General features: G+C 42.7%; 1 protein-coding gene across 5 annotated transcripts in view; it reads right to left on the bottom strand.

The window, feature by feature from the left end:
• Positions 1 to 25,296, bottom strand: part of arhgap32b (Rho GTPase activating protein 32b) — a 210,639-nt gene that overhangs the window by 17,940 nt on the left and 167,403 nt on the right. For 3 of the 5 annotated variants that reach the window (XM_024013752.1, XM_024013751.1, XM_024013755.2), the window contains 5 exons: positions 23,836 to 23,917; positions 19,851 to 19,901; positions 19,192 to 19,266; positions 6,213 to 6,362; positions 456 to 558 (listed from right to left, as the gene is read on the bottom strand). In XM_024013752.1, the coding sequence (XP_023869520.1) occupies positions 456 to 558; positions 6,213 to 6,362; positions 19,192 to 19,266; positions 19,851 to 19,901; positions 23,836 to 23,917 (461 nt within the window). Of the gene's footprint in view, positions 1 to 455; positions 559 to 6,212; positions 6,363 to 19,191; positions 19,267 to 19,850; positions 19,902 to 23,835; positions 23,918 to 24,251; positions 24,733 to 25,296 lie in introns of those variants that run through there. The other 2 variants (XM_024013754.2, XM_070449358.1) reach the window with 2 other exon arrangements.

Here is a 25,296-nt window from a genome sequence, read left to right as displayed (position 1 = left end):
TACACACACACACACGTGTTGTTGAGGGATGCCTACAGTGCCCACACACAGGGGTAAATCCACATTTCGCATGCCAAGGAAAAGATCATGGGAATTTCTGTTGAAAGTGCAAGTTATCTTTGATGGAATTTTGTTGACATGTATGGCACAAGTGCATTACGTTTAGGAGTTGCGTTTCACCCTTTACTTACTGTGACGAGAGCTGTATTCATGAACATGTACTGATATTGAGTACAATGGCACCTGGTAGTCAAGGTCCATGATGTTATAAAAATACCTTTGCCTTCTCCGTCCACTGAGGGCTTTTGTGCAGAACAGAACAAATTCRCAGAAGTTGGTGGCTGGTGTACACTTGAGATTACGTCTATGAACGCCCTATGAGGCAGACCCATGTTTAACGGATAGCACTGACAAATCAGTGTGCGTGAGAGAGTGTGTGTGTGCGCGTGTCTTACCGTAGTTTCTGGATGTTGGAGGCGATTCCAGAGAGGCGGTACATGCCGTCCACCACGCCATGTTTCTCGATGAACTCCGTGCAGCTCTTGAGCACCTGGGGAACTGGAGCAGGAAACACAATGTCAGAGAACACAAGACACTCAGGCAACTTTAAAAAGGGCATCTCTACTTCAATCAATAGATGTGCACCGGAACACTGCAAGGTCGAAAAGAGGGACCTTCTGTCTTCCTCCTTTCTAAAGAACGAGCACGTATTCTTCCTCAGGGGAACACCAGGTAAACGTGTTTTTGCATTGAGAGAAGCTTTTATGTTCTCTGATAAAGAAAAACATGAACTTCCGTTGATCAAAAGCAACATCTTGTGAAGAATCTTCAAGTTGATCACAGAATACAAGGTGGAGAAAACCAAATCAAAAGGCATTCCCGCAAGTTGATTTTCAAAAGGCAATATTTGAAAGTTGAAGTCTGCAAAGCTTTGAGCTGCCTGACACCAAGGCCTGCCAGCTTCACATCATACCAACCCTTGCTTTCAAAACGGGCACTTATATCCTTTACTGTTCCTAGTCTCAGTAGATATCTGGACAAGATAATCAGATAACACGTCATGGCCTGCTGCGAGGGCAGAGAGAGAGAGGGCAGACAGAAAAAGAAGCACAACAGAAAGCKGAAAATGTCATCCAATCTGGAACTGAGTAAGTAATGATCAGTCTGAAGCTACTTATAAAGCTTAGAAAGAAAAMAACATTACTATCAACTCTAGATATAACTGTATAAAGACTGAATGCTAAGTTAAAAGGCTACCAAGCTTGCTAGGAAAGAACAGACCTTACAAAAATGGGAAAGCAAGCAACTTAACCTTCCACACAGACCATCCCCGTGCATGGCACACAGCTATAAGAGCTATAAGAGCACACTACCCTTATTTGAAGAGAGCAGGTATTGATGGAGGGTGGAACATCAGAATACTGGAAAACAAGGACCCTGATACTGACACCCTCTGTCATCCTTTACAATAACAGAACAGTGATGGTGCAGGGCAACTTCATGCATTTCCAACAGGACTTCCAATGAAGAGATCGCAYGTCAGGAGAAGCTTTCCCTTGGTGACGACTCCCCCACCCTGAGCGAGTGATCACACCTCTTRAAACTGCCCTGTCAGCCCCCCAGATAGCTCTCCTGACAACACCCKCACACAAAAGCCAGAGATTGTGCCCTTCATTGACTCAAATGGGAAATATATTGATGGGGAAACTTTTTTCAAAACCCCAAGTGGCTAAACTCTGGTGTCCGAACACCCAGCAGCAGTCTCCCCACTTTCGCCAGGACCTTGAAGGACATCACCCCGATCTGCAGCCCCAGCACCTCACACAGGAGCAARAGAGAAACAGAAACCCTGCCCAGACCAGCGAGACACCCCTTCTGGAGGACCCGCACCAAGAGGATCCTCACCCCCACCAGTCGACCCCTCTCCAAAACCTAGTCACACCCTGTATAAGCCCTCCCCAGATCAGTCTTCTGCCCCACCATGCCCCCCCACGCCTACAGAAAGGACCTCAACATGACAGGCACACATATGCCCAGGCCATGAGCAGACACAGGCCCCACCCCCACTAATACACCCACCCAAACCCCACCCCGCGACCTAAGAGGCATGCACCAGATGCTCAGCTCACACCCAATGGTCCGAGCCWAAACCACACAAATAACARTAGATACTATGGAACACAAAACTTTTAGTATCTCATCCTGGAATATACAAGGTCTGAGGTCATCTGCCTTTGGACTAAAGAGCAAGAAACRAGACTTCACCAACYAAATCATAAATACAGACATTGTCATCTTACAAGAAASATGGTATAGAGGAGATGGACCAACTGGTTGCCCTCTAGGTTACATAGAGCTGGTGGTCCATCCACCAAATTACCAGGTGTGAAACAGGGAAGAGACTCAGGGGGTACGCTAATTTGGTATAGAGCAGATCTAACCCACTTTATTAAATTAATAAAAAAATGGTAAAAAAAAAAAATCTGGCTAGAAATTAATGAGGATATTATCTCAGAGAAAAATGTCCTCCTGTGTGCTACCTACAGTGCATTCGGAAAGTATTCAGACCCCTTGACCTTTTCCACATTTTATGTTATGTTACAGCCTAACAGCAAAATCACAGACTACTTGAACAGAGCAATACTCAATCATGAGGCATAAAAGCRGAACAAACTGCATACTATTATGAAATGTTATACATGGATGGAAAATAGTGAGGAAACTTACCAGAAAACAATTAGCCAACAACAAATCCAATGCATTTTAGACAACTTCCTGGACAAAACGTTTTACTGCAGTAGTGAAGGTGGCAGTACAAAGCCTAAATAGTATAATTGACCTCTCAGCTTCCTTATATATAAAAAAAATAAAACTGAAATCGAACCAGGGTCTGTAGTGACGCCTCTAGCAATGAGATGCAGTGCCTTTTATCACTGCGCCACTCGGGAGCCTGATAAAATATACAGAATAGAAATTACAATTGGCTTCACTTAAACACTAACATCATCCTCACCTCAGCTCACCCAAATCCACAAAAGTGGAGACAAATTCGACCCAAATAACTATCGTGGGATATGCGTCAATAGCAACTGCGTGAAAATTCTCTGCATTATTATTAACAGCAGTGAAAACAATGTCCTAAGCAAATGTAAATTGCCTTTTAACCAAATTACTGTATGGCAGACCACGTATTCACCCTGCACACCATTATTGACAAACAAACAAAACAAAACCAAAGTCTTCTCATGCTTTGTTGATGTAAAAAAAAAGCGTGCCTCAATTTGGCATGAGGGTCTGCTATATAAGTTGAGGAAAGCAGTGTTGGGGTGGAAAACACATTATAAAAGCCATGTACACAAACAGTAAGTGTGAGGTTAAAATTGGCAAAGAAATACAGATTTATTTCCTTAGGGCCAAGGGCTGAGAAAGCGATGCAGCTTAAGCCCCACCCTCGTCAACATATACAGTYCATTCGGAAAGTATTCAGACCCCTTGACTTTTCCCACATGTTGTTACGTTACAGCCTTATTCTAAAATTTATTAAATTATTATTAATAATTCATTAATCTACACACAATACCCCACAACGACAAAGCAAAAACAAAGCCCTGACCTCAATCGCATAGAACATTTGTGGGCTGAACTGAAAAAGTGTGTTTGAGCAAGGAGGCCTACAAACCTGACTCAGTTACACCAGCTCTGTCAGGAGGAATGGGCCAAAATTCACCCAACTTATTGTGGGAAGCTTGTGGAAGGCTACCCGAAACGTTTCACCCAAGTTAAACAATTTAAAGGCAACGCTACCAAATACTAATTGAGTGTATGTAAACTTCTGACCCACTGGGAATGTGATGAAAMAAATAAAAGCTGAAATAAATCACTCTCCTATTATTCTGACATTTCACATTCTTAAAATAAAGTGGTGATCCTAACTGACCTAAGACAGGGAATTTTTACTAGGATTAGATGTCAGCAATTGTGACTGACAAAACTGAATTTAAATGTATTTGGCTAAGGTGTATGTAAACTTCCGACTTCAACTGTATGATGATAGTCAACGATAGAGGAGTTACCTTAAGCACATCACACGAGGGAGAAGCTAGCTTATGACATCATATAACATTTGTCTAGGCCTGCATTTATGTGACATTCAAACAAGACATTTGACAGCTTGGTATGAAAGCTGTGCTGCTCATACAGACATACAGCAACTGAGGCTGACCCATAAAGTCAGGACAGATGTCATKTCCGGAGCTGTGCAGTGATGTCATGTCATCTATCCCTGATGTCATCCCCAATCTCGTTACTGTTGGGGAGCACTGCTCTGCTCCAGTTTGAAAGGTAAAGTACGGTTGTGTCGTTTGACATCTATCTCCGTTCCGACGGCTCTGACTGGCTGTCRGTCATAAGAGTTACCATCTCTGAGATCGCAAGTCTGTCATCTCCTTTCTCACATGACAGATGTGTGTGTAAACAAACATAGCACGTGCTTATATAATGAGGACAACTCAAGGCATGTGATTTGAAGACTGTCTGACTCTTCATTCACAAAGACTGAACGGCATCTAAAACCACTGCCATTCAAATATAAGCTGAATATGTGCTATGTACGTAGCATACAAATTGCCAAAGAAAAACCCATCAGAGTATTATTTCCTAGACGGACGCCTGCTTCTCCTCAAGCCACACCACTGACAACATGGGCAGTATTGTACTTGTGCAACAGTATGAGTCCTGCCACTGTAATGCAGTGTGATGGCGGCCAATCTGAACAGAGCAGAAGAGGCTAGTAGTGGTGAAGATGGCTGACAGAACAGACGGCTCAGGATGGATTTYGGTGCAAACAAAGCATGTGTTGCCAGATCCCTCAGGCTCCAGATCAGTGGAGAGGCGAAATCTCCCTTTAACCACACTGCCGACTAGACCACTACACTTTCTGTAAGCCACCTCAGTTGCCGTGGCAACCCTCCCTGGGCACCGGGGGTGGTCGGGTTCTCTCTGCATGCCCGGCCCATCGAGCTGTATGGGTCAGTGAACAACAGCTCAACCTCAAGTACATTTTTTATATGAACTTATCTGACCACAATCTCAAATTGAAACACTAACATCCTCAACAGTGATCCAAATGTARGAGAGTTCACAACATTGCCACCCTCGCATCTGTTTACCCGAGAACAGGTAAAGAACACAAAATATAAAGATTCAGTAATTGTAGCACCACAAACGTGATATACCTGCTCAAATGCATCTGCTGGGCTGCTTACTCTATATTGGTCAAACTTAAGCATTGAATCTTSGCATCGCAGAACATAAGGCTGCTATTCGAAATAAAAACACGGACTATGCTATTGCGTGCCACTTTGTACCCACAGAACGTGTCTAATTTCACCAAGGAGGTGATATCGTACGTAAATTCAAACAAAGAGGTATTCTGGCAGTACTCCTCAGACACTGTGGATCCAAAGTGGCTAAACAATGATTTTTCACTGTCCTCATTTCTATAATGTTGTTGCCTTGATTTTTAGGGTCTCTGTGTCTCCTGATTCAGACACCCAAATATCACCTATGTATATTTAAACACTATTTCTCATATATATATWTTTTTTACATTGTGTGTCAATAGGCCACTGGGCTATAAACAGGAGCTAAGTGCAATGGTCAGGTCACTCTGAGGAAGACATCAGATTGACGTCGAAACGTCAGTCATCTGTTTGCATCGTGTACAATGGATTAAAGTGCCCTTTTTCGTTGTTGAGTGCTCCAACTCCTTTTTATCTCGAGTTAGTCCTTTTTGGAAGTTTTTCTTGGTAAGCCATTCTCATGATTTTTGTCATTGTTGTTGAGTAGCCCRCTTCTCCTTTGTTTGCTGAAGCGTGAAAGCCCACCTGAACTCTCAACAGCTCAACCTRGCTCTAGCCTCTACRGGAGTTGAGACAAGTTTGAGCCGAGCCTTGCATTACAGCAATGTTAGGTGGAGACTAGTCGACCCTTTTACCATACTGTGAGTGACCATATTGCACAAACAAGGGCGACTGTTCATRCTGAGAACACCCCTCAGCATGTTAGTGTTTGCATGTGTGCGTTTCAAGTCGCCAAAACACCACAAATGAGGTCAAAGCTGAAGAACATCTGGGGGTATGTGTGTGTGAGAGAGCGCGAGAGAAAGAGAGTGAGTGAGAGACAGAGAGAGTGAAAGAGAGTGTAAGTCTCACCATCGTGGCCCGAGTTGAGGAGGTGCTCTCCCAGGTCACAGCCAAACACCCTCTCCCGGAGGATGCCCCGCTGCTTCAGCTTCTGCTTGGTGGGCCGGGACTTCATGAAGGTGCGCAGGAACGTGATCAGCTTCCCGTGCTTCTTAGACACTGCCGGAAACAGGGAAACACACAATATGCTTAATAAACACTCTCGCAGGTGTTCAGCTGGTGTTGCCCGCCTKCGCAACATGAAATAACGCATTTAAAATGGTGAGCTGTGCAAAGTGATGCATGCATACCAGTAAAGTCAGCATGCTTTCATTAGATCTTTGCAAAATGTTCAATCCAAAGTTCAATGGAAACATAACACATCAGAGGTGGGAAAAAGTCTGAATAAGCCAGTCCCTGTGAATAACCGTTTTCTTTCTTCTTCTAACGCCAGCCCTTTTACAACATGGGATGATTTCTTGAGACTGTAATGACCCAAGCTTCACAAGACAATTAATGGGTCTGGAAATAGGTCTAAGCCTTTCAAGTATGGACCCCAGTTGTTTTATCCATTGGGAACAATGTGGAAAAGCTACCACAGCTTTTGGAGAGAACAATGGAGTTGGCATGCCCGCAAACCTTTGTTCACAAATCCTCCACTGCAAAGTGTAGATCACAGAGCCATATTTTCCCCCAAAAAGAGAATAGAGTTTCTCCAACGGAACACAAATAAGCCGTCCGCATTGGCTGACACGTTGCAGGGTAACCAACATTCCCTCTACAGACTACAAAACAAATAAGCCGTCTGCATTGGCTGACACGTTGCAGGGTAACCAACATTCCTTCTACAGACTACAAACAAATAAGCTACCCTTTTAATAAAATCAACTATATTGCATTGAGCTTGTCTGATGCTCTGTTGGATGAAAAAAGAGAAATGACTGAAGAGGGGGCAAGAGAAACCTGACCATCCTCCTCCCGCTCCTGCTGGCTTTCGCAGATTCTGCTTTTGCCGGTAAAAGGACACACGAGGAGACGGCAACCTTTCTCATGTGGAATGCCAATTTATCTTACAATTTCTACCGATCTGCGTGCCAGTTATGGTTTTCATATGCACATTTTCTTGGAACAGTTTAATTGAATTTATAATAATGTCGTATCTTCAATCAGTCTTGTGGTTAATCAAAATTGAATTAAAATCTAAATGAAAATGATAAAACTAAAAAGTTACTTCTATTGCCAACTTTGTAAAAATGGCCTAAATAAAACCAACTAATAAAAACGTTGCAGCCTGCAGGAAGAAAATATCCTGATGAAAATAAATATCCAGGGCCTCCCGAGTGGTGCAGTGGTCTAAAGCACTGTGCCACTAGAGACTCAGGGTTCGAGTCCAGGCTCTGTCGCAGCCGGCCGCGACCGGGAGACCCATGGGGCGGCGCACAATTGGTCCAGCGTCGTAACTGAACATTTAGTTATCTGGCAACAGCTCTGGTGGACATTCCTGCAGACAGCATGCCAACTGCACGCTCCCTCAAAACTTGAGACATCTGTGGCATTGTGTGACAAAACTCAACATTTTAAAGTGGCTTTTACTTGTCCCCAGCACCAGGTTCACCTTTGTAATGATCATTCTGTTTAATCAGCTTCTTGATTTGCCACACCTGTCAGGTGGATGGATTATCTTGGCAAAGGAGAAATGCTCACTAACTGGGACGCAAACAAATTTGTGCAAATTTGAGAGAAATAAGCTTTTTGAGCATATTGAACATTTCTGGGATTTTTTATTTCAGCTCATGAAACATGAGACCAACACTTTACATGTTGCATTTATATTTTTGCTCAGTGTAGATATATTTGCTACTGCAACAAAAAAATATATATATATTGYTTGACCAACAGCCTATCGACCAAACAGTGGGCTCAGCCCTACCAGACATATATAGCCGAAAGCACTTTCACTTGTGTTTATATTGAGTACAAATGATAAAAAGCACATTGCTTCTAAATCATGAACCATACTTTCTGTTTTGCTCCATTTCAAGCTAAGTGGAGCTAGGATTTCCCCTGTGAGAAAGTGAAAAATGTCTTGGTGCTGTATCCCACCACAAACTGCTGAAGCACCTTTGTTTACCAACTGTTGAGGCATCAAAAAGGCTTTGCATAACAAGTGGGTGCCGATGGAGCAATTGTATAGGCCTACACCGACTGTCACTGTTATTTAGGAACCCACATCAACTGAAGTGGATACGAGCACAAGTCTGAAGATTGCTCTGCTCAATGTCAACTCCGCTGACAGCGAARGGGGAAATTCGAGAGATGCTCTTCAGAGAATCGAATTGACTGCGGGACAATGATGAGCTCATTGTTTCATACATCCTTGGCGAAAGCCTCCAAAGTGAAAACCATATGGTTGAAATATCGCACACGGTCGGGTAAAGCAACACACTGTACTCCGCTACATTAACTCTCAGATTTAAGACTAGCAGCCGMACAAAACGCCCCCCACGCTAGATGATCGGGGTGATGCAACTTTCCCAGCGGTGGCTGAAAGCTTCTTATATCATGGTATGCATCTGGAAACCTATCAAATGTCTGAGTCATAGTCAGCGGGGCAGAGAGTTGCTCCTCTGGTGGTTGGATGGCTCCCATGATGCTTGGACAGGGTGGAAGTCTCCACGGTCCACAGCAAGTCAAATTAAAGCCAGCATCTCACCCTGAGATCTGCATGAGAAACTCTAGGACAAAGAAGAATCAACTGGCATTCAAAAATGTGAGGAATTTTGACAGTTATGGGGAGCATTGTTGTGATAAAACTGGTGTGGCTGAKTGTAATGATATTTCAGGATGCTCATACAGTAATAAAACTTTTGACATTTTGAAAGGAAAGCGTCATTAATTAGGACTAGTAAAGCACTGTAAGCAGCATTATGAAATATGCCAACATAATGCAGGCTGCAGAGGCACACACACAGACAGTTTTTATACATGACTGTCAGAGTCAACACAAAGCAGCTACTGTCTGTTCTTTATCTTTAATGTTCACAGTTAAGTACTAGTGTAGAGGGCACTAACAACAGTTATGGACTATAAAATAAAATAACTTGAGACTTGACRTGGGCCTCATGAKTCCGACTTGAGACTAATGACTTGAAATTATCTGGCCAGGTTTTTWWWAACATTTTGTTATTCATTTTGTGGCACAGAGTCTCCCTGGATGACTCTCCATGCAGCCAGAGTGAGTAGCCGCAGCGTCGCCCTTGGCTAGTGAAACACACGCTGCCCRCTGATTGGACTAGCAAACTGTCAATCAACACAGATRGGGTGAGCTGACAGATTYCTGATTTGCTGTGCAGTGCAAATATCAAATTGTAGGGAGCGAGGATTGCCATAATAAATATGCAGCTCCAACAATTGTTTGGTGATCAAGAAAATGAACTTACTTTGCAATCTAACTAGCAATGAGGCATCAAGCAACAATTACTAGCATAGGCCTACTGGTCTTTTGGTATTTCAAAATTGCTTGAAATTMATATTTTAATTAGGTTGCATTTGGAATTTGTTGTTAAAATGTAATATTTCTGTGGCAAACTCCTGCCAGTGGATAGCGCGTTGTTCTCTTGTTGAAATGTTTGCGGTTGTTTTTACACATTTAAATGCATATGTGGTAAATCTATATTCCATCTAATCCTACAATAATTGATGGCGTTTCATCATTCCATCGCCGTAGCGTTTATTACACTTAGACATTTCTGCTTCATGTTTGGTTGTGACTCGAATAATAATGACTTGGTCTCACCACTAACAATAACATTCCATTTAGCACTTTTGCATAGCTATCCTCTCAGTCAAAATCGATCGATAAAGCTATTCGTAATTAACCAGATTTCCTGCCAACATTTTTGTTTCTCCTACTCAGGCCATTCCCAAGATTATCCAGGGAAACGTTTGGATCAGAATATCAGTGGGAAATAGAAGGATCTCAATTTTCTTTTTTTCTTCTTCCCCTCTTATGTTCCTTCTGGGGCAGGAAAAATTCCACTCTCTGCACGCCATGACAGCTGCTGCTGAACTAACATGTGGAGAGGGAGAAAGAATGACAGAGGGGGAGAGAGAGAGAAACGAAGAGGAGCCAAAGCTTGGATGGAGGCCATAGACTGTGAGCTATCAAAACTGATTGCTGGAGCACACGTGATAGGTGAGGCTCCAGTGTGCTCTGGGACCGGATGTGTGGTAAAGCAAACATCACGCTCGTTCTCTGCTATCGGCCCCGCATCAACAGCCACATTCAATTCCATTAGGTTGGGTCGTTTCAAAGGATGCGCGCAGGCCGAACGTAGACGCAAACCACAAGGTCAACGTTAGTGTTGAGAGGGGCATTGGTTGAAACCTCTCTGGAATTGAGATTGTTGCTTAGATTGCCGAGATAACACTGACAAAAAAGGTATGCTTATGCCATGAAACTAAACCATGCGTTTCCAAGTAAGTCCAATGGATATAAGTCTGTCGATTGAAGTGTTATCTACTTGCAACATCAGTCCAACAATACTACTGGAGAGAAATGTAAACGGAATCCAACTATTATGTCAACCTCATGTTCTATTAGGAGAGCCTTATTGCAACCTACTCATGATCAACAGGCTTCACACTCCAGTTCCCTGCTCAATTACCCCCTCCCRCTCTTTACAAGAGACTCTCTTAAAGCCTTCCGCATACCTCTGTTTGGCTGGTGCGAACCAGTGTGCTCGCATACTCCCTTAATACAGGGAAATTCTTGAGGGAAACCTGTTTCAGTCTTCCAGAGATTTGAGACTGAGATGGAGGTTCACCTTCCAACAGGACAATGACCCTAAGCATACTGCTAAAGCAACACTCGGTGGTTCAAGGGGAAACATTTAAATGTCTTGGAATGGCCTAGTCAAAGCCCAGACCTCAATCCAATTGAGAATCTGTGGTATGACTTAAAGATAAGCTGTAGACCAGCGGAACCCATCCAACTTGAAGGAGCAGGAGCAGTTTTGCCTTGAAGAATGGGCAAAAATCCCAGTGGCTAGATGTGTCAAGTTTAGAGGGACATATCCTAAGAGACAGCTGTAATTGCTCTAAAAGGTGGCTCTACAAAGTATTGACTTTGGGGGGGGTGAATAGTACCCTCAAGTTTTCATTTTTTTGTATTATTTCTTGTTACACAATTTAAAAAAAATCATTTTCAAAGTGGTAGGCATGTTGTGTAAATTAAATGATACAAACCCCCCAAAAATCAATTTTAATTTTTAATAATTTTGTAAGGCAACAAAATATGAAAAACGCCAAGGGGGGTGAATACTTTCGCAAGCCACTGTAGTTATAAGTGTCTTATAGGCAGACCTATTCTATTTCTATGGTTCAAACTCCTTCACAATTCCCTTATGCTCACAAAAATTGTGTTGAATTTTCATTTCACCATTCATCTCCTCTGAGTTGTGGCAATGACATCATATAATGACATGAATTAAATTGATTCATAGCTGTGATCCTTTAGAGGTAKATTTGGCTTTTCAGTTTAAATGTCATAAACCTTATCTCGATAAAGGCTAAGATGGATGTCTTACAAAGCAGTTTCATGTGGACTTGCTGAAAATAAGACGTCAGAATGAACTCTCTGGTCCACCCAAGATATGTTTCGGGGTTCATCCGATGGCATTGAGYKGTACACCACATCAGTCACTGGCTTCATCAATAAGTGCATCGATGACGTCGTCCCCACAGTGACCGTACGTACCCCAACCAGAATCCATTAAATTTTTTTATGCCCTCAAAGCGCATCACTAAGCTAAGGACCCTGGGACTAAACACCTCTCTCTGCAACTGGATCCTGGACTTCCTGACTGGCTGCCCCGAGGTGGTAAGGGTAGGTAACAACGCATCTGCCACGCTGATCCTCAACACAGGGGCCCCTCAGGGGTGCGTGCTCAGGCCCCTCCTATACTCCCTTTTCCCCCAAGACTTCATGGCCAAGCACGACTCCAACACCATCAAGTTTGCCGACGACAAAACAGTGTTATCCCTGATCCCCGACAACAATGAGAGCCTATAGGGAGGAGGTCAGAGYCCTGGCAGTGTGGTGCCAGAATAACAACCTCTCCCTCAACATGATCAGGACAAAGGAGGTGATTGTGAACTACAGGAAAAGTAAGAARGAGCACACTCCCATTCTCATCAACAGGGCTGTAGTGGAGCAGGGTGAGAGCTTCAAGTTTCTTGGTGTCCACATCARCAAAGAACTGTCATTTTCCAAACACACCAAGACAGTTGTGAAGAGGGCACAACAAGCCTATTCRCCCTCAGGAGACTGAAAAGATTTGGCATGSGTCCTCAGATCCTCAAAACGTTTATACAGCTACACCATCAAGGGCATCCTGACTAGTTGCATCACCGCCTGGTATGGGAACTGCTCGGCCTCCGACCGCAAGGCACTACAGAGGGTAGTGTGTACGGCCCAGTKCATCACTGGGGCCAAGCRTCCTGCCATCCAAGACCTATATAACAAGAAGTGCCAGAGGAAGGCCCTAAAGATTGCCAAAGACTCCAGCCACCCTAGTCTGCTACCACACGGCAAGTGGTACCGGAGRGCCAAGTTCTTCTTAACACTTATTTTTTCATAACTGCATTGTTGYTTAACTGGCTCACATGGACACCACTGGCAGTTAAATATATMTTTGGGCCACAGCTTGCATATAATTGGAGAAGACCATTAAACTGTGTTAATGTATTAATCTCTCAAAGGTGCCATTTTTCAATATTCTATAGCAGTTTTCCCCATGGAATACCATAGGACCTGCCTTGGTGAAGAATGTAAACATTGTCTCAAGGCAGCACAATGCTCCCACTCTATAAAATGCATGCTTCCAATCCAAAACAGTTCAGAACAGTTCCTGCATATATTATGACTACATTTGGAGATATTTTGTTTGTTCTGGTCTTTGGCAAGTGTTTTTTTGGCTGTTCGTGAACATTTAATTTTTTCTCAATGCAAGCTGAAGTCGGTWGCTGAAGGCTCCGCCCCTTCGTTGGTGATTGGTCAACGGTTTGTTGRCATTCACTTGAGAAATACTGCACCAAATATCTTAGGTGTAAAATTGTGCGAATAAGATCTCCTCAAATGTCAACTCAAMAAATCTGTCATRKATTTTATCTTAGATTAATTCTGACTATTTTTGAGGAAGTGTATACTGGGTACGGCATCTCAAGACGGACAAACTATTGARGCRTTTTTCWKATTTTTCAAGCGAATGTGTATTAAGCGCCATCCATCATTCCTTCAATTCTGYCCAGTTTCCCAGTCCCTGACAATCAAAAKCATCCCCCACAGCATGCTGCTGCCACCACGCTTCACTGTGGGGATGYMGTTCTCGGGGTGATGAGAGGTGTTGGGTTTMCACCAGACATAGCGTTTTCCTTGATGGCCAAAAAACTACATTTTAGTCTCATCTGACCAGAGTACCTTCTTCCATATGTTTGGGAAGTCTCCCACATGCCTTTTGGCGAATACCAAACGTGTTTGCTTATTGTTTTCTTGAAGCAATGGCTTTTTTTCTGGCCACTCTTCCGTAAAGCCCAGCTCTGTGGTGMTACGGCTTAYWGMMMRTKTYMYSASAMARWCRKKWKTCRSCMSTGRYSKMRTMRYSKMCRRRRWKAYWMWTKTRTMMMSTCTRTMTMMRSRCTCTMWMWWWWYRSCRCRRRMRMSMMSRKRYWGWMTTMMMGMGSGSSYCWCTCTTGGCAGGTTTGTTGTYMTGCCATATTCTTTACATTTTTAATACTGGATTTAATGGTGCTCCGTGGGATGTTCAAWGTTTKAGATATTTTTTTATAACCCAACCCTGATCTGTACTTCTCCACAACTTTGTCCCTGGACTGTTTGGAGAGCTCCTTGGTCTTCATGGTGCCGCTTGCTTGGTGGTGCCCCTTGCTTAGTGGCYTTGCAGACTCTGGGGCCTTTCAGAACAGGTGTATATATACTGAGATCATGTGACACTTAGATTGCACACAGGTGGACTTTATTTAACTAATTATCTGACTTCTGAAGGTAATTGGTTGCACCAGATCTTATTTAGGGGCTTCATAGCAAAGGGGGTGAATACATATGCACGCACCACTTTTCCGTTTTTAATTATTCTCATAATTTCTTTTGACAAGTATTTTTAAAAATAAATTCACTTCACCAATTTGGACTATTTTGTGTATGTCCATTACATGAAATCCAAATAAAAGCCATTTAAATTACAGGTTGTAATGCAACTAAATTGGAAAAARGCCAAGGGGGATGAARACTTCTGCAAGGCACTGTAACTGCTGTTGAATTATAACAGACCATCACAATTTGCTCAGTCATTGAAGGTAACGAGCAGGGAAAGCAGCATCAACCTAACCCGATACATAGTTGGGCAATGGCCMGTACCTCATTAAACTCAGTAGGAGGCAAATAATCATTTTTAGGGTAATTGTCAAAGGAATGTTTGGGTTGATTTGAGTTTCAAGAGCTATGTAATGTATGTTAGCAATTGCGCTAATGATAGTTAGCCACGTCCATCAAACTAGTTGTCACTAGTTACCACAGACACAAAGTCATAAACCCCACCTATTTCTACAATTCCTTGTCTTTATGTGATTTTAACATTAACCCTAACCACATGCTTAACCTTTAAGAGACCTTTTTTTAACATACATTTTTACGATATAGCAATGTCTGACTTTGTGGCTGTGGTAACTAGTGGAAACTGTTCATTTGACTCTGGGGAAGTAGATAAGGGCTTCAACTGCCAAAATCCCTTTCATGACAGGACTGCCCCATGACTGTTACATTGTAACAATAACTTCARGTGAATCTATATTTGGTGATCGAAAATAATCAAAAGCATCTTAAAGAATTTCAGAGAAGATCAACAAAACGGCTCGAGCTCATTGAATGACAACATCATTTCAGGTTGTCAATCAATGAGTGGTGAAAAGGTGCCAAATAATTAATCATCAAGGAAAGACAGCTTCAAACCCCATTCTACTGGAGTGCACACTTTACTAAACTACAARAAATTAAATCCCATACCGTGGGATTCTCACTTTATGATGGGACTTTAAATAGGGAATCCAAGGTCAACAGTAGACATTTCCTTRGAGAAGCTGTTGCTGTAACTGCAACTCCTTATCATTTGGTTTATGACTAATTACTTCAAAAGACACCGCCGACTAAACTTAAATCACAAAACGTATGGTACAGTACACCAATGGACAGTGAATAGCAGTCGAAAGAGAATTCGGATAAGTGTGCGCCTCGCTCCTCAGCTAGTCAATAGCCCCCCAAACGAAGTTTCTTCAAGCATTCTTTACTTTTTTCCTTTCAGGTAATGACCAGCCCCTTCCAGTGTCAGTTTACAACAAAACTACATTCACAAGACAACGCATGGAAACGCTGTGCCAATCTATGTAGAATACGACCGCAATTCTGTTTCAAATTGGGTCATTCCTTCCTCTCTTTATGGGAGCAGGCAGGAAAATGAAAATGTCACTCGCAATCATTGTATAGTTTAATGACGCTGAAAATAGATAAATGTCGTGGTGRCTGCAGTATAATAAGAATGACTAAATAATTTGCCATTCGCTGTGTAAATATATGTAACTTCGATGATGATAACAACCATATCATGCTTCAACACGAACCCACAGCAACCCGAACGAACCACATACAAGTACACGTAAATTAAAACATGTAATAGAAAAATTGAATCGATCTTGCGCCTCAAAAGGGCATATTTGTTAGGAAATAATATACTGTCTTGGAACAAAAGTGTTCAAATCAAGTTTCTCAAAGTGGTAAAGTTGGTTTGAGATTCGCTATTCGCCAGACATTCGTTCATATGAGGAAATCAATCGAAAGAAATTCATTAGGCCCWAATCTATGGATTTCACATAACTGGYAATACTGTTGGTCACAGATACCTTAAAAAATGGGCCTCACAATGGGCCTTAGGTCCTTTACTTGAGATTTGTGTGTATTGTTGTGAAATTGTTAGATATTACTTATTAGATATTACTGCACTGTTGGAGCTAGAAACACAAGCATTTCGCTACATCTGCAATAACATCTGCTAAACACGTATGTGACAAATAAAATTGATTTGATGGTATTTTTGTGCATTCAAATTGCCATCGATAAAATGCAATTGTGTTCGTTGTCCGTAGCTTATGCCTGCCCATACCATAACCCCACCACCACTCTGTTCACAACATTGAAACCAGCAAACCGCTTGCCCTCATGATACCATACACGTGYTCTGCGGTTGAGAGGCCGGTTGGACCTACTGCAAAATTCTCTAAAACGACATTGGAGGCAGCTTATGGTAGAGAAATGAACATTCAATTATCTGGCAACAGCTCTGGTGGACATTCCTGCAGTCAGCATGCCAATTGCACTCTCCCTCAAAACTTGACATCTGTGGCATTGCGTTGTGTGTACATTTTAGAGTGGTGTTTTATTGTCCCCAGCACAAGGTGCACCTGTGTAATGACKATGCTGTTTAATCAGCTTCTTGATATGCCACACCTGTTAGGTGGATGGATTATCTTGGCAAAGGAGAAATGCTCACTGACAGAGATGTAAACAAATTTGTTCCCATAACTTGAGAGAAATACGCTTTCAGTGAGTATGGACAATTTCTGGGATCTTTTATTTCAGCTCATGAAACATGGGACCAACAATTTACACGTTGCGTTCATATTTTTGTTCAGTATATACATTTAGGAATCATTTTATGAGAAAAGCAAAGGTTGTACAACATGAACAGTTGATATGAGGTTGTTAAGTCACGTGGTTTTTATATTTATACAATATTTATATAAAATTAATAAAGTGCTTTTGGGGAAAAGCAAAGAGTGTGCAATGTTTGTCCTTACCTTGTGAACAATCCAAAGTTGGTTTGAAGTGTCTATGTCATGTGATCAAGGAGCAATTGAAATTCAAAGTAAAAAATGTAACTAATAAATCATGGTTGGAGTTGTCTTGAGGCCAAACAACAAGGACATCCTCTATTTACTATGAAGTGGCAGATTCTGATGCAAGGGCAAACTCCACCTCTGAAAAAGATTGCTATTCCTGCACCAACAAATCTGTCAATATTACAGGGCAACAATGCTACAGAAGCAATAAATAGTGGGAGAACATACCACACATCGTTTTGTGGAACTGTACACACTGCATGTGCATTCAATGCATGCAGGGTGAAGACTAAGCTTCCCTTTTAGACTCAGGTAATATTTTCTCAATCTCTCCACTCGGACACAGAATTAACTGTGTAATATGGTTTGACGTTCTCAAATGAACTGACATGGGAAACGCCTTGATTACTTTCAGTTACTCTCAAACAACCACTCCTAAAAGTAGCTTAAATGAAACAAACCATTCCCTTTGTATTCACCTTGGCATACTATGCACAAGTTGTGTGCACACCAAAAACACGACCCTAAGGGGTCATTGTAGGTGCGCGAGCACCCTGGTCCCGCATCAAAGAGAATGAGGGCTTAAGTTTCCGATACAATCTCCCCACATCATTCCTCACAGGCCCAAACTACACTAGGTCTCTGTGCCTAACATAGTTTCACGGCCCAGGACGTGTCGACCAAAGTCCCGTGGGGAGAAGCAGGACAAATCTTAGTGTCTCCTTCACACATTCTCTCTCTCCTTCCTTCTATCTCTCACTTTGTTTTTCTCATAGACACATCCAGCTGTCTTGGCTTGTTTGCGCTCTTCACAGCTGCCCAAGTCACTATACTGCTCTCCAGACAGGAAGCCATCTCCAGCCCACGGAGGAAGTAGGGGATGGAAAGTGTAGCGGGTTCAGAACATCTGGACAAACGCCTGCCCTACTGCAGCAGTCAGGCTGGAGAAAGGAGCAGAGCTGATTACACTGTAGCTCAGACTTCAGTGTTTGAATGAGTGGATCAGACTTAAAGTAACATAAAAGTTCAGGTACACCGTAACCCTTCATCCAAGTGAGACAGTTTGCAGATGTCTTTTTACACTCAAGTTAAAAATGCTTACTTTTTTTCCAGAGAACCCTGTRGGCTTTACACAGTGACTCAGATCGACAATTTCAAAGGCATTTCCATACAGAGGTGCAGCCAACTGCAAAGGACTTCTTTCAATCGGCTCACTCTGACATTTCAGAGGTAGAAATCTCAATCCCAGTTAGCTGGCTAAAAGAACAGAGGCCATTTTCCATGCATGGGGAGCTGGTCAGTGTARGTTTGAACACGCCAGGGTTCCCCTGTTAGGAATGTAGCAATTTCAGTCACCATAGAGAAGACTGTGCTTCTTGCTGTTGTAGGACAATGCTTAATGCTCCAAAGGATAATTGTATATAGCCCCCACTTTAAAGAGGAGACTTGAATAAATCAAAACAGTCTAGACCCCAGCCACAGCCGAAGGTCTTTCAAGTGAAACCAAACAGAGTAGACAACTACAGCTGACTGGGAAACAGATAGGGGGACAATTCAAGAGGTCTGAAGAAAAAAGCAGCATGATCATCTTTTCAGTRCATTCAATTACATATACAGAGAACAGTTAAAAAATAAATCCTGATAAACCTGAAATGAAAAGGTTAAATAACAAAGCAACACATTCATTGGGAAAAAATCTAGTGATCAGCTAATCAAGTCTAGTGCATGTGAATCTGAGAAAGGTGGATACGTTTCACTCCGACAAGTGTTCAGGTTAGAGAGTGAGTGGATTTAGCAGTTCAAGTGAGTCCCCACGCACCAAGAGAAGGCTCCTGAAGTATATTTTTTACATCATAGAGTGCACTAAGAATGATGAGTAACTAACTAATAATTAACCAAGGACTCTGGTCCTAGTGCATTGGTATTGTAAAGACTTTGTGAACAGGCAGACCGACAGAGWGCCCCAGTGGCGTGTCGTGTGCGTTAGTAGGGGGTTAGCTCTGGGGTGGTTATGGCACATGTATGGATGGATACACGGGTCTACCTGAGCTCAGGCTGTAGTGGTTTAATGGGTCGGCCACCCATGCACTGTCCTGCTTTACACTCTCCATCTCCAAATCTGCATGCAGGTGCACAGACGGATGGACGGGAAGGAGAGGAGGGTAGGAGCAGGGGGAACGGAGAGGGAGAGAATGGTGCTGTTTAGAGGAGGAGCATGGCAGGAACAACAGTTTTTTTTTCTGTTTTGAGACTGTCACTCAGTCAGATAGCTTGGCGTCTGACACTTTCATAATACATAATTGGACAGTGAATACTTAAACTTTGTAGAAGTGTCATTGAAAGAAATGGCAGCAAATCAAATCACTTTTACTGTCAACATTGGTGTCAGGCAGTAAAAAGTAGGATTAAGTGTTGTAATGAACAAATTAAATTTGACAACCAGGTGTGAAAGGAGGAAACAATGTAGGGAAGAAAAGTGTGTGGRCGTGTTCAAATGATTTAAAAGTACATCCTTCCTCCCTTTCTCTAATCACTGATTAGACATAATTGGAGAGGGGATTGCAATGGCTCCATCACATGGCTTTTACCTGTCCCGTAATTTTTTTTAAATCATTGACTACATCAAGGAAGGAAAGAAGGAAGGATGCCTTGAACGGGGCCTGTGTGAGTGAGGGGGAGAGGGGGGTGTATACCAGCACGCACAGGGTGGGAAGAGACTCCAGGAGGCAGGCCGCAGACCCGAGCAGGGGGATGCTGAGGTGTGGTGGGGGACAGAGGGGATGACAGTGAAATAAACAACAAGATTAAAACATTTGTTGAGCAGAGTGAAGCCATGCAACAAAAAAAACGACGTGCAAATGGTCAGGTTTGTGAACAACATGGCAGCCCAAAGAGAGGAGATCACCTAAAAGCAAAAGGGTTTGGCAAGCAAACATGACTAATTTCCACAGTGTGCTTTCTTTGTGTGCATTCAGGACACTCTGTGTGACAGTATGACTTGATGCATTCTTTTCATATTGACAATATGCTGGGAAACATTGGCTTTAACTTCTGTGTGCCATTTAACATTGGGCCTTAACCCCTAACAAAACCTGACTGCATAGTTATGATGATGTTGCTATTCCTCATTGCAGAACTTGTGGGGTTTGTCTTTTTTTTTGCCATGTCATCACTTCCCTGTTCCCTCTGCCTTGATATCATTCCCAGCAGGCCTTGCATGGTTCAGCTCCTACCCGGCCGCCCACCCCAAAGCAACTGAGAAGATTCTGACACAGTCATTGGGTGATTCACCCCTTGGATTGAAAGGGATTTTTCAAGGCTGCTATAAATTAGGCTAAACATGCCTTTAGCTGTGCGAGAGAGTACATGGGGCTCTGTCCCAAATGGTACCTTATTCCCCATATAGGGCACTACTTTGGGCCAGAGCTAATGAAGCTTTGGCCAAAAGTAGGTCATTTTATATAGGGAATAGGATACCATTTCAGGATATAGGATAGGAATAGGACATGATGCCATGGAAAGGGCTTGGCAGTTTGGTCATTCCAAAACATTGCATTTACATTTTAGTAATTTAGCAGACGCTTRTATCCAGAGAGCCTTACAGTTAGTTATTGTAATACGAATGCACTAGGTGAGACAACCAAATATCACAGTCATAGTCAGTACACTTGTCCTCAATTAACAAGTTCTCAGCAAAGCCAGTGCTAGTACGAAYAGACAAGGGGGGTAAGACGGATGTATTATTTAAGATATTCTTTGAAGGAGGTAGGGTTTCAGATGTTTTCGGAAGATGGGCAGGGACATGACAAAAATAAGAAAAACAAAAACATTTCACGATCCATCTAAGAGCATTACCCGTGTTAGAGAGTGTCAGTACAAACATGACAGAATTTCTATTACACCTATCGGAATGTTGTGGCTGTACTTTCTGAATGTAATAGGGCTTTTTGCTARACTCGTGTGTTGAATGGCTGTGTTTGTTTTTGGGCACTGAGGTGGCCTATGTTTGTTTTGGCTAGCTATAGATCAGCAATACGTGTTTGCATTGGATTAGTATTGAAATTGTGCAAACAGAGACATGAGACGTGAGTTTAAGTGGTTGTTCAAGAGCGTGATAACTATGGATTCATTTATCATGTTGTGAAATTTTGCAGGAGTGGAATTTTCATTGGACACATAGTAATACGGTAACTTCACATTCAAGCAAAGATATCAATATAATGATCTAGGTGTTACAGTGCATTTGGAAACTATTCAGACCCCTTCACTTTTTCCACATTTTATTATTTTACAGCCTTATTCTAAAATGTATTAAATTGTCTGAGGTCCTGAGCACTCCGGAGCAAGTTTTCATCAAGGATCTTTTTGTACTTTGCGCCGTTCATCTTTGCCTCGATCCTGACTAGTCTCCCAGTCCCTGCCGCTGAAAAACATCCACACAGCATGATGCTGCCTACACCATGCTTCYCCGTAGAGATGGCATTGGCCAGGTGATGACAGATGACTGGTTTCCTCCAGATGTGACACTTGACATTCAGGTCAAAGAGCTCAATCTTGGTTTCATAAGACCAGAGCATCTTGTTTCTCATGTTCTAAGAGTCCATTAGGTGCCTTTTGGCAAACTCAAAGTAGGTTGTCATGTGCCTTTTACTGAGGAGTGGCTTCCGTCTGGCCACTACCATAAAGGCCTGATTGGTGGAGTGCTGCAGAGATGGTTGTCCTTCTGGAAGTTTCTCKAACCTCAACAGAGGAACTCTGGAGCTCTGTCAGAGTGACCATCAGGTTCTTGGTCACCACCCTGACCAAGGCCCATCTATCCGATTGCTCAGTTTMGCCAGGCGGCCAGCTCTAGGAAGTGTTTTGGTGYTTAAACTTCTTCCATTTAACAACGATGGAGGCCACTGTGTTCTTGGGGACCTTCAATGCTGCAGAAATGTTTTGGTGCCCTTCCCCAGATCTGTGCCTCGACACAATCCTTTGTCGGAGCTCTGCAGACAATTTCGTCGACCTCATGGCTTTGTTTTTGCTTTTACAGTTCTGCCCACACATTTTCTATGGGATTGAGGTCAGGGCTTTGTGATGGCCACTCCAATACCTTGACTTTGTTGTCCTTAAGCCATTTTGCCACAACTTTGGAAGTATGCTTGGGGTCATTGTCCATTTAGAAGACCCATTTGCGACCAAGCTTTAACTTCCTGACTGATGTCTTGAGATGTTGCGTCAATATATCCACATACTTTTCCTCCCTCATGATGCCATCTAGTTTGTGAAGTGCACCAGTCCCTCCTGCAGCAAAGCACCCKCACAACATGATGCTGCCACCCCCGTGCTTCATGGTTGGGATTGTGTTCTTCGGCTTGCAAGCTGACTGCAAGCTGACTGAATTCAAGGCACACTTAARAGGCATGGCTACCACAGCTTTCTACAGCGCTACGCTATCGCATCTGGTTTGCGCTTAGTGGGATTATCATTTGTTTTTCAACAGGACAATGACCCAAAACACCTCCAGGCTGTGTAAGGGCTACTTGACCAAGAACGAGAGGGATGGAGTGCTGCATTAGATGACCTGGCCTGCACAATCCCCCGACCTCAACCCAATTGAGATGGTTTGGGATGAGTTGGACCACAGAGTGAAGGAAAAGCAGCCAACAAGTGCTCAGCATATGTGGGAACTCCTTCAAGACTGTTGGAAAAGCATTCCAAGTGAAGCTGATAAAGAGAATGCCAAGAGTGTGCAAAGCTGTCATCAAGGCAAAGGGTGGTTACTTTGAAGAATCCAAAATAGAAAATATATTGATTTGTTGAACACGTTTTTGGTTACTACATGATTCCATATGTGTTATTTCATAGTTTTAATGTCTTCACTATTATTCTACACTGTAGAAAATAATACAAATAAAGAAAAACCCTTGAATGAGTAGGTGTGTCCAAACCTTTGACTTGTACTGTATGTAAATAAGGTACCTGTTTTTTAATTTTATTTATACATTTGCAAACATTTCAAAAAACCTGTTTTCGCTTTGTCATTATGATGTAACGTGTAGATTGATGAGAATAAATAATAATTTTATACATTTTAGAATAAGGCTGTAACGTAACAAAATGTGGAAAAAGTCAAGGGGTCCGAACACTTTCCGAATGCACTGTATGTTTTTCTTTTGCAGTCTAGTGTTGTGTTGAATACACAAGTCTCACAAGTCTCTTATGCTGTCACTAAACCTTCCAGGTGGAATGCTAGGTGCTTTAGCCTCAGCTGGCCTGAGACAGAGACACTTGTGTAGAGCATTACCCTTACTCCTCCACAGAGTGGCACTAGCACCTGCTGCAGTTTAGTCACCACGACATACCATAAATCCCATCCACCACATCACACCACACACTTCCAGATGAGATCCTTGTTGGGAATCCCCCCCACCCCCAATCTCACCAGACATTATCATACCTTATCACACTGATATACACGGTACACATTTTCTATAACCAATTGCTTCCTGCTAGCAGAAATAGAGAWATCTAGTTAGTCGTTCATAGTTAATAATGTCAAAGCCACAACAACCGCACATTTTTTGATAAGCCGTACTTTATACTTTWTCTACACACCACTCAAAACAACATAGCACCCAGTGGGAACGACCGTTAGGAGATTCAAGGACACCTCACTGTGGTTGTTGGAGAGGAGGTACGGTACCTGGTTTTGGCACCGAGTTGGTGACGGACTGCGGCACCTTGTCGTTTATCAGCTCCACACACTCACTGGGAAAGAAGCCAACCTGGGGAGAGGACACACAATACTATTAGAGAGAGAGAGAAGAGTGCGAGAGTAAGCAGAGAGGATCAGTAACCGTGTGTGTGTGTTAGTGTGAGAGAGCGAGAGTAAGCAGAGAGGATCAGTAACCGTGTGTGTGTGTGTGTGTTGTGTGTGTGTGTGTGTGTGTGTGGTGTGTGTGTGAGAGAGAGCAAGAGCGAGAGTGAGCAGAGAGGATCAGTAACCGTGTGTGTGTGTGTGTGTGTGTGTGTGTGTGTGTGTGTGTGTGTGTGTGTGTGTGTGTGTTGTGTGTGTGTTAGTGTGAGTGAGAGAGAGAGAGAGAGTGAAGAGCGCATTACCATTAAAGACTGATAAACAAGCTTCATCCACTTAAAAAGGCCCTTCTTCAATGTTGTGCGGTTAATATCAACATTTCACCACTGTGTTCCGGGTATTTTGTTGGAGACCTCTCTATGTATTAACGAGTCCATAGGCAGTTGGTATAAACATGTACTAAAAGGTTGGTGCACGATCAGCGCGGGGCGTACTTTGACCCGAGGATACTATTTGGCACTGTGCTGTGCTCGTTGCAGTGTTCAGTCAAGATCATGTGGCTGAATAGCTGCCCACGCTATGGTATTTAGGAGTTGTCAGTGCCACCRGATGCGGAGGTAAACCCCGGTGGGGTGGATATGTGTGTTTGTCTGCYTGCACGTGTGTATACCCCAAATGTTTTATATCAGAAGAACGATCAGGAACAGACTGTGATCGTTTCAAATCTCCACAGTCAACCAGAAAGCAAGATATCCTTAWTGAACACAGATGTTAAAAGTAATCTTCAAATGTATTTACGAATMAACAATAACCATGTGTAAAACAATTCATTTCTGATCTAACACAACTAATTCTACCAATACAAAATAGACATAAGATGCCTTCAGGTTAAACTGTGTGTTAAGAAATACATTTTTTATAATAGAAGATCTCCAGGCTTCACTTAAGGGGCTTGGAGGAAGACTAGGTATAAATATTTTACCGTGCTTTAATGAAGACGGGGGAAACTGCTAAAACAAAGCCATTCCCAGTAGAGCAGCATGACAAAACCATTCCGCTATTATCAACTAATCATCTAGTCCACTGAGGAACACATCTTGACTTGTGCGATTCCTAACAGAGACCCAGACTACACTAATACACTGTCAAAGTGRTTCTATTAGCTGAGGAGTACATAACCTGCACGCTTTGCAACATAAACTGCCTCCATCTTGTAGTAATGTGACTGATAAAGGGGTTGAAGGTTGAATGTGACTATCATAGGGATCCAAGGTCCAGCTGTCCCGTGACTGACAAACAGAACTATACTATAGAAAGAGTTGACTCATGGCTGAGCATTCATCAAATGCA

The sequence above is a fragment of the Salvelinus sp. IW2-2015 genome, linkage group LG20 (genome assembly GCF_002910315.2).
Source record: "Salvelinus sp. IW2-2015 linkage group LG20, ASM291031v2, whole genome shotgun sequence".
Classification (NCBI taxonomy): domain Eukaryota; kingdom Metazoa; phylum Chordata; class Actinopteri; order Salmoniformes; family Salmonidae; genus Salvelinus; species Salvelinus sp. IW2-2015.
Note: the sequence above shows the minus strand (reverse complement) of the source record. Positions and strands in the feature narration are given on the sequence as shown.